General features: G+C 41.0%; 1 protein-coding gene across 1 annotated transcript; it reads left to right on the top strand.

Moving 5' to 3' along the window:
- The first annotated feature begins 643 nt into the window (after positions 1 to 643).
- On the top strand, positions 644 to 6,721 carry GPR33 (G protein-coupled receptor 33). Its single transcript, XM_059879340.1, has 2 exons — positions 644 to 2,115; positions 5,322 to 6,721. Exons 1-2 carry the CDS (start codon positions 1,942 to 1,944, stop codon positions 6,357 to 6,359), a joined length of 1,212 nt encoding a protein of 403 aa, XP_059735323.1. The 5' UTR covers positions 644 to 1,941; the 3' UTR covers positions 6,360 to 6,721.
- Positions 6,722 to 10,550: the final 3,829 nt, after the last annotated feature.

Genomic DNA, 10,550 nt, shown 5'->3' with positions numbered 1-10,550 from the left:
CTGGGGTCAGCACAGAGGCCGATCCTGAAAATGTCAGAGGTGGATTAGAGAGAGGAAAATAGAAAATGCAGGGCTCCGTCAGTCATAAATGCATTACACACATTGTAGGAGTTTCTTATAATGCAATTGTCTTCTTGGATATGGTAACCGATTCTGTGTTCTTTCTAGCCATTCTCAACAACTGTACAAATGCAGATCTTTCTGCCTGTCAGTCTTCATCTTCTCACACTAAACAATATTAATTTTTGGCCTGTTTTCATACATTCCATTTTACTGTGAAACTCAATATTTGAGTTTTCCTTTCTGACCACTGTCTCTCCAGCAGGAGATTCTACCATTTTCAGATTCTAACTTTTCCATGCTTAATAGTTATCACCTCCCTATGTACCCAACACCATGTATCCATATGCTAATTAACAAGCTAGAATCAAGGCAGAATAGATGTCTGGTGGGATGACCAAATATGAGATGGTAATTTTCTTTTGAGGTGATTTTTAGTCAGTGTTTTAACACCAGAAACAAGCTTTGTTAATGGAATAACAATAGTTAAACAGAATAATGTTTTTGAACTGTGGTGTTGGAGAAGACTCTTGAGAGTCCCTTGGACTGCAGGGAGATCCAACCAGTCCATGCGAAAGGAGATCAGTCCTGAGTGTACATTGGAAGGATTGATGTTGAAGCCGAAACTCTAATACTTTGGCCACCTCATGTGAAGAACTGACTCCTTTGAAAAGACCGTCATGCTGGGAAAGATTGAAGGTAGGAGGAGAAGGGGACGACAGGATGAGATGGTTGAATGGTGTCACTGACTCAATGGACATGAGTTTGGGTAAACTCCAGGAGTTGGTCATGGACCGGGAGGCCCGATGTGCTGCAGTCCACGGGGTCGCAAGGAGTCGGACATGACTGAGCGACTGAACTGAACTGAACTGAAATAGAGTAACCTGAATAGCATAACATTGTTTATGGAATTTTTTAAATCTTTCCTTAAAATGGAGAAATTATTTGAAGAAATACTCAACTGTCTGCCTACACCTTTAGAGTATACATTCCACAGAAAAAGGAAGGGAAACCAGCAAGAGGAAGTCTTGCTGAATATTTAAATAGTAGTTTCATGGCTGGGAAGTAGTATAGGCAAGAAGAAAAGCAGGTGAAAGGCAGGCAAAGTGTCACTAACTTGAAGCGACTTAGCAGCAGTAGCAGCTGGAGAGGAAACTGCTGATATAGAGTCCCTTTGACCCTCCCAAGACCATCTGGTGTGAAGATACAGCTTCAAGGTAAGGTTCCCTGAGACAGAAGGTTTATCCTAGAGCTATCATCTGAATAGACCCTCTAGGCTCACTCCAGATCAAGCTTCCACAGATTTTTGTAGTCCCCTCCTCCATAGTAGCTTTATAATCCCAAGCTAAGGTGGGGTCTGCTTGAAAGTCACTTATGCCAAAGGTATCATTATAGCAAGGCTTCATAATAACTCTGACAGCCCTTGCCCCAGTAGATGAACATTTAGATTTTTTCAGAAATCCCTAGTGGTACTTTAGAATTTAGTAGTTGGGCTTTGGGAAAGAGAGAAATATGACATTAAAAGGACAAAATGAGGCTCCTGCTACTCTTAATATAACAAGTTGAGGGGACTTCCCTGGAGGTCCAGTGGTTAAGAATTCATGCTTCCACTGCAGAGGGCGTGGGTTTGATCCCTGGTGAGGGAAAAAAGACTCCACATGCCATGCAGTGAGGCCAAAAAAAAGTTCAACAAACAAAGGGAGGTAAGTGATTCAAATATATTATCTCACTTAGTCCTCATAAGAAGTCACTGGGGTTTAGAAGATGAAACAGGCTCGGAATTAAGAGTCCAAAACCACAGAACTGGTAAGTGGTAGAGACAGGATTGAAGCCCAGTTCTGTGGGATGCCAGAGCCCCAGTTCTGCCCCATTAGTTTATAAATGCCATGCCGTGCTGTGCTCAGTCACATCCTGCTCTTTTCAGTCCCATGGACGGTAGCCCACCAGGATCCTCTGTCCTTGGAAAATGCTAGAGTGAGTTGCCATTTCTTCTTCCACAGGATTTTCCTGACCCAGGGATCGAACCTGCATCTTTTGCATATGCTGCATTCGCAGGTGAGTTCTTTACCACTAGCACCACCTGGGAAGGCCCAATTTATAAGTAACTACTTTAAAACCATTTCAAAAGATGTTTAAGGATGAAGAAATCTCCTGGTCATGTGCAATAAATCAGGCTTCCTAGGAAACTTTATATGCTTTAATCTCTGAGCCACCAGGGAAGCCCTCAGAATCACTACCAAGGTTGATTTTCCTCAAGTCCTACATTACTTTCAGGCACCCTTCTAGATGGAGCCCAGCCACACAACTTTTAATAAAACCTTCTCTATAATTCAGCTTCTCATATGCACATACAGAGCTATCACACACACAACCAGACAAACATTAAACACATACACACTACACAAATAAACACACACACGGACTGCTGATACCACAGAGACCACAAAAATATGCCACCTGTGCTCAGATTACAGATACACACACACACACACACACACACACAGAGCTCCACACACATCCCATGAATTCAAACACATACCATTAGAGACACACACAGCATATATGAACATACATACACACAAAGGCACCACAGATATAAAGACAGACCACAGGCACACAGACACACAGGTACACACACACACAGCACACACAAATAGATACACATAGGTCTACACACACACTATCAGAAACCCTCCATAGGATTTTGTTTCTCCTTGTCTACTCATGCCCCACTGTCTATCTAGTCTCCATCACACTCATCATCTCATTAACAACTCCTCTCCCACCACCGGTCTCTTCTCTTTGGAGGAAACACAAGCTCTTTTCTTTCCACTCCCCAGAGCAACCACCAACACAAGAAAGCTGTGATTAATGAGGATAAGGGAGACATTACACCATGCCAAAGCATAGCAAGTGGATTAAAATTAAATATTACGACAGTCCCCATTTTAAATCCCTTGTGTCGTCTCTGCCTCTCAGAATATCTCATTGGCCCTTGCTCCTCTGGAAGCCTCCCCTCACCTGCTGTGTTTTCATGTGGCCCCTCTCTGGAGAACATCCTTATTCCTCCTCCCTCTTCACATGGTCCCAGGACCTTTAACCAGCCTCTTCCTTGGGCTGCAACTCTTTCACTCACCATTGCTCATCCATGCCATGTCCCAAGACTTCACTTTTTATTCCCAAAGCAGACTACCAAGGTATCTTCCTGAACAGGATCATTTTTCTACTTGGCAGGGAAAATCTTGCAACTACCTTCGCAGGCAGAATTAACTTAAGGCAGTCGTGATTTTAACAGTAATTATGGTATTTCTTCTCTTTCTGTATTCTTAGAATGTTTTTGTTTAGTGAAAAAAAAAATTAGTAATTTCCACTGCTTTACCCAGTTTATCAAAAACCAATTAGCTGATATGATTCTATTATAATAGCTATTTTCCAAAATATTCTCAGGTCTATATTTTCAATATTACAGGGGCATTTATTCAAGAAATAGGATATTGTGAATCATCAAAGACTTTGTTTCATGGAACACTATTAAAATACTACACATGTGCATAGACCTAGAGATTGTCATACTGAGTGAAGAAAGTCAGACATAGAAAGACAAATATCACATGATATTTCTTAAATGTGGAGTCTAAAAAAAATGGGGGTACAAATGAATTTATTTATAAAACAAAAGTAGAGTCACACATGTAGAAAACAAACATATGGTTATCAGGAGATAAAAGGGAAGAGGCATAAATTGGAAGACTGGGACTGACATACACACACTACTATATAAAAAATAGATAATAATAAGAACAAGCTGTAGAGCACAGGTAACTCTCCTCAATACTCTGTGATGGCCTATGTGGGAAAAGAATATATTAAAAAAGAGTAGATATGTGTATATGTATAACTGATTCACTTTGCTCTACTCTTGAAACTAACACAACATTGTAAATCAACTATACTGCAATAAAATTTTTTAATTAAAAAAACACTTTACACAAATTACCAATTTTCAAAGAAATAACCAAACACTGATGGTGTTCCCCATCTGCCACAGTGGATGTATGGTGGGAGATGTTGATGAATAAGAAATTAAACCCCTCCTTCATTTTCTCCTCTGTTTAAATATTTGCCTTTATATGGAAAAAAGAAATTATTTTTATATAAAACTACTTGCATACAACAAGTATTGGATAAATATAAGTTCCTTGACTTCTCTCTCCTCTCCAAGTAAGAAAGAGCAGCTATGAGGTTCTACAATACACCCTCCTCTTTCATTGATTTGGGAAGGCACTTCATGATCTCACAGTATACCACAGAGCTCCCATATGAACTGAGTGTTAAATACTATTAATAGCTAATAACATTTGTTACATATAATTAGCTCATGGGAGAAGTCTAACTATAGCTCCAACATGATTACCAATTTACAGCCATTGTTATGTTTGTTATTCAGTTTCATTAGCAATATCACCCTAACCAAGTCCTAGTCAAGTAAAACTTCTACACTGCCATATTCAAGAACCTGTGCCCATCAAGAAGGGTCAGACTTCTGGCTAATACCTAATTAGAATACTTTTAGCTACCTAAATCACTTAACAGAGTAAAAGTATTCCAAATGTTATTTCTACTTCACATTAATTCATTGCATCTACAGTGTTTCTATATTTGGTGCTCAAATTCAGATCAGATCAGTCGCTCAGTCGTGTCCGACTCTTTGCGACCCCATGAATCGCAGCACGCCAGGCCTCCCTGTCCATCACCAACTCCCGAAGTTCACTGAGACTCATGTCCATCGAGTCAGTAATGCCATCCAGCCATCTCATCCTCTGGTGTCCCCTTCTCCTCCTGCCCCCAATCCCTCCCAGCATCAGAGTCTTTTCCAATGAGTCAACTCTTCGCATGAGGTGGCCAAAGTACTGGAGTTTCAGCTTTAGCATCAGTCCTTCCAAAGAAATCCCAGGGCTGATCTCCTTCAGAATGGACTGGTTGGATCTCTTTGCAGTCCAAGGGACTCTCAAGAGTCTTCTCCAACACCACAGTTCAAAAGCATCAATTCTTTGGCGCTCAGCCTTCTTCACAGTCCAACTCTCACATCTGATCCTAATTCCTCATACAAAAATAAAGAAAAATATCTGATTTGTATTCTTGCAGAAATATTGTTTGCCATTTTAAAAACATTGCCATTTTGAATATTAATATGGAAAAATTACTATTTTAATTTCCATGTTTAATCATTTCCTTTGCTTCTTTTTTGTTGTCATTTCCAGTTTCTCATTCCAATTATGGACCTGACCAACTCTACTGATTTCCTGCTCAATGACTCTACTTTAATAAGAAACAGAATTCACATTCCAAAGTCTGCCTCAAAAGTGATTGTTGTAGTTCTTTTGTTTATGTCATTTTTAATTGGCACTATCACCAATGGTCTCTATCTATGGGTGCTAAAATTCAAAATGAAAAAGACTGTCAATACTCTCTTATATTTTCATCTCATTCTCTCCTATTTTATTTCAATATTATTTTTGCCATTTTTGGCCATCTCCCACCTTCAAGACAATCACTGGAGCTTTGGAAGGGCCACGTGCAAGATCTTCAACAGCATTTTGTATGCAACAATGTTCGCCTCTGTGTTCTTCCTCTCGGCCATCAGTGTTGATCGTTACCTTCTCACTTTTCACCCGGTGTGGTCACAACTGCATCGAACCCCACGCTGGGCTTCCAGCATCATCTTGGGAGTCTGGATCTTTGCTGCTGCCCTTAGCACGCCCTATGTGGTTTTCAGGGAGACACATGATGACCATAAAGGAACAGTGACCTGCCAAAACAACTATGGTGTGTCTACTGACTGGGAGAGCAAAAAGATGCAAACATTAAGGAAATGGATTCATGTAGCCTGTTTCAGCAGCCGCTTCTTGCTAGGCTTCCTTCTGCCTTTCCTCATCATCACCTTTTGTTATGAAAGAGTAGCCAGAAAGATGAAAGCAAGGGGACTGTTGAAATCCGGCAAGCCCTTCAAAGTCATGATGACAGCCATTGTCTCCTTCTTTGTGTGTTGGATGCCCTATCATGTATACCAAGGCTTACTTCTCACTGAAAACAGATCTCTGTTTTTCCAGCTGACTGTCTTACTCACAGTGATAACTACTACCTTCAATACTGTGTTTTCTCCCACACTCTACCTCTTTATTGGGGAAAACTTCAGAAAAGTTTTCAAGAAGTCTGTCCTTGTTCTTTTTGAGTCAACATTCAGTGAGGATTCCTCGGCAGAAAGGACAGAAAACCTAAATTCAGAAGCCGACATGTAAATTCTGGATCCCAGAGCAAACAGGGGACTCTTAGTCAAAGACATCATCAGTAAAGATACTCAGCTTTTGTATATAATATAGTGTCTATACTAGAGAGACAGCTGGACTGTACTATAGTTAGATTTATGAATATTATAAGGGCTATAAAATGTGGTGGGTAATGTTGAAAATATGATTTTTTTCTTTTTACTTTGTAGTAAAATACATGCAACATATAACACCATTTTTTTTTTTCATTGTACATTTTGGCGGCATTAAATTCACAGTACTTTGCAATCATCAACACTATCTATTTCCAAAATTTTTAATCACCAGAAAGAGAAACTGTACCCATTAAGCAGTAACTCTTCACTCCCCCTTCCCCCAACCCCTCATACCATCTAATCTGCTTTCTAGTTCTGTGAATTTGCTATTCTAGATGTTCTATGTAAGTGAAATCATACAGTATTTCTCCTTTTGCATCTGGCTTATTTAACTTAACATGTTTTCAAGGTTTATCCATGTTGTGACATGTATCAGAACTTCATTCTTTTCATGGCTAAATAATATTCTATTATAGGGTTCCCTGATAATTCAGTTGGTAAACGATCCACCTGCAATGAAGGAGACCCTGGTTCGATTCCCAGGTCGGGAAGATCCACTGGAGAAGGGATAGGCTATCCACTCCAGTATTCTTGGGCTTCCCTTGTGGCTCAGCTGGTATAGTATCCACTTGCAATGCAGGAGACTGGTTTGATCCCTGGGTTGGGAAGATCCCCTAGAGAAAGGCTACTCACTCCAGTATTCTGGCCTGGAGAATTCCATGGACTATATTGCCAAGGGGTCGCAAAGAGTCCAACACGACTGAGAGACTTTCACTTCCCTTCACTTCATATGAATATACCACATTCTGTTTATCCCTTCTTCTGTTGTTTCCACCTTTTGGCTATTGTGAATAATGCTACCACAAACACTAGTGTACAAGTGTCTGAGTCTTTGTTTTTAACTATTTTAAATTATTTTGAATTGCTGGGTTATGTGGCAATTCTTTAAGTTTTAAGGAATTGCCACCTTTTCTACAACAGCTGCACCATGCTGCATTCTCACCAGCAATTTACAAAAGCTTTGGTTTCTCCATACCCTCAGTTCAGTTCAGTTCAGTCGCTCAGTCCTGTCTGACTCTTTGCAAAACCATGGACTGCAGCATGCCAGGCCTCCCTGTCCATCACCAACTCCCAGAGTTTACCCAAACTCATGTCCATTGAGTCGGTGATGCCATCCGACCGTCTTATCTTCTGTCGTCCCCCTCTCCTCCCGCCTTCAATCTTTCCCAGCATCAGGGTCTTTTCCAAACAGTCAGTTCTTCGCATCAGGTGCCCAAAGTATTGGAGTTTCACCTTCAATATCAGTCCTTCCAATGAACACTCAGGACTGATCCCCTGTAGGATGGACTGGTTGGATCTCCCTGCAGTCCAAGGGACTCTCAAGAGTCTTCTCCAACACCACAGTTCAAAAGCATCAATTCTTCTGTGCTCAGCTTTCTTTATAGTCCAACTCTCACATCCATATGTGACTACTGGAAAAACCATAGCTTTGACTAGATGGACCTTTGTTGACAAAGTAACGTCTCTGCTTTTTAATATGCTGTCTGGGTTGGTCATAACTTTCCTTCCAAGAAGCATCTTTTAATTTCATGGCTGCAGTCATCATCTGCAGTGATTTTGGAGCCCAAAAAAATAAAGTCTGACACTGTTTCCACTGTTTCCCCATCTATTTCCCATAAAGTGATGGGACCGGATGCCATGATGTTAGTTTTCTGAATGTTGAGCTTTAAGCCAACTTTTTCACTCTCCTCTTTCACTTTCATCAAGAGGCTCTTTAGTTCTTCTTCACTTTCTGCCATAAGGGTGGTGTTATCTGAATATCTGAGGTTATTGATATTTCTCCCAGCAATCTTGATTCCAGCTTGTGCTTCATCCAGCCCAACGTTTCTCATGATGTACCCTGCATATAAGTTAAACAAGCAGGGTGACAATATACAGCCTTGACATACTCCTTTTCCTATTTGGAACCAGTCTGTTGTTCCATGCCCAGTTCTAACTATTGCTTCCTGACCTGCATATTGGTTTCTCAAGAGGCAGGTCAGGTGGTCTGGTATCCCCATCTCTTTCAGAATTTTCCACGGTTTATTGTGATCCACACAGTCAAAGGCTTTGGCATAGTCAATAAAGCAGAAATAGATGTTTTTCTGGAACTCTCTTGCTTTTTCGATGATCCAGAGGATGTTGGCAATTTGATCTCTGGTTCCTCTGCCTTTTCTAAAACCAGCTTGAACATCAGGAAGTTCACAGTTCACATATTGCTGAAGCCTGGCTTGGAGACTTTTAAGCATTACTTTACTGGAATGTGAGATGAGTGCAATTGTGCTGGAAAACTCAGCAGTGGCCACAGGACTGGAAAAGGTCAGTTTTCATTCTAATCCCAAAGAAAGGCTGTGCCAAAGAATGCTCAAACTTTTCTCAAACCTTGAGCTATCCAATGCATTTTTCTTATGGAAATGTTTTTCTTAAGCTATGTTAATTAAACTATTTATTTGATTTGGAATTTGCCTTTCTTCAAAATGGTTCCACCTAAAACTAACTTTTTTCTTTTCTCAAACCTTGGGCTGACAATAGCTCAACAAACCAGTATTCATATCAATTGTTTTTTTTTAATATAAATTTATTTATTTTAATTGGAGGCTAATTACTTTACAGTATTGTATTGGTTTTGCCATACATCAACATGAATCCACCACAGGTATACACATGTTCCCCATCCTGAACCACCCCCTCCCTCCTCCCTCCCCGTACGATCCCTCTGGATCATCCCAGTGCACCAGCCCCAGGCATCCAGTATCATGCATCGAACCTGGATGGGCGATTCGTTTCATACATGACACTATACATGTTTCAATGCCATTCTCCCAAATCATCCCACCCTCTCCCTCTCCCACAGAGTCCAAAAGACTGTTATATACATCTATGTCTCTTTTGCTGTCTTGCATACAGGGTTATCGTTACCATCTTTCTAAATTCCATATATATGCATTAGTATACTGTATTGGTGTTTTTCTTTCTGGCTTACTTCACTCTGCATAATAGGCTCCAGTTTCATCCACCTCATTAGAACTGATTCAAATGTATTCTTTTTAATGGCTGAGTAATACTCCATTGTGTATATGTACCACAGCTTTCTTATCCATTCAACTGCTAATGGACATCTAGGTTGCTTCCGTGGCTGGGGGGTGACACACCTCACGCCATCCTATCTCAAAAATGCATATTGTGGGAGAGGGGCCTGGTAAAACTCCGTCAGCCTTGAGGTGTCTCTCTTATCCAATTAATAGCTTTCTAACAGATACAAAACAGCTTTCTGAAACTAGTAAAGGAGGCACTCTTTTTTCCCCCTTCTGATGTCTATGTCAGAAGCTTTCTCTCTTTTATACTCTAATAAAACTTTATTATACAAAACCTCTGAGCAATCAAGCCCCATCACTGGCCCCATATTGAATTCCTCTCCTCCAGAGGCCAAGAATCCCAGTGTCTTTCACAGCTCAACAACAACCTTTCAGTAAGGAATGCAGAACTAACAGGCTTTCACCCACTAGAAGAATTCGGGAAACGTCAAAAAGAGAGAGGAGACTCCAGTGTACATGTCCTACCAACCTTCCAGAATCCTTCTCACTGGAATCCATCTTGACTGTATGATGCATGTGTCACCAGGAAGGACCTTGAGTCAGAGTGATTGGCCAGAGACAACTCAGAAACTAACTGGATTATCATAAAACCCCAGAAGGCGAGCCACGTGGCAGAGCAGTTCTTCCGGGTTCCGTTACCTCCTGCTTTCCACCAGGGTGTCCTCTCCCAATAAAGTCTCTTGCTTTGTCAGCACATGTGTCTCCTCGAAAAATTCATTTCTGAGATTTAGACCAGAGCCCACTCTCAGGTCCTGGAAGAGGTCCCCCTTCTGCAACAGTACCAATTACTGCTATTGCTACCTCTGGGCCCAAAATGCCAGCAACTAGGTTTCAGTGCAACTGCTACTGCCACCAATGCCACTTCTGCACCTGATCTTGAACCTCCTGTGTCTGAAAGCCCTGCCAACAATGACATCAGGAAAATAGAAGCCCCATGCAGAAGCCCCAAGCACTGTTTATTCACACTGCTCACT

Source organism: Bos taurus, chromosome 21 (genome assembly GCF_002263795.3).
Source record: "Bos taurus isolate L1 Dominette 01449 registration number 42190680 breed Hereford chromosome 21, ARS-UCD2.0, whole genome shotgun sequence".
Taxonomy (NCBI): domain Eukaryota; kingdom Metazoa; phylum Chordata; class Mammalia; order Artiodactyla; family Bovidae; genus Bos; species Bos taurus.
This window is presented reverse-complemented; position numbering and strand designations above follow the sequence as displayed.

Bases quoted from the DNA above. Each gene is read 5' to 3' on its own strand.
- GPR33 (XM_059879340.1), top strand. From the start codon at position 1,942: ATGCCATGCCGTGCTGTGCTCAGTCACATCCTGCTCTTTTCAGTCCCA. The intron at 2,116-5,321 runs GTGAGTTCTTTA...TGTCATTTCCAG, and splicing joins TGCATATGCTGCATTCGCAG to TTTCTCATTCCAATTATGGA.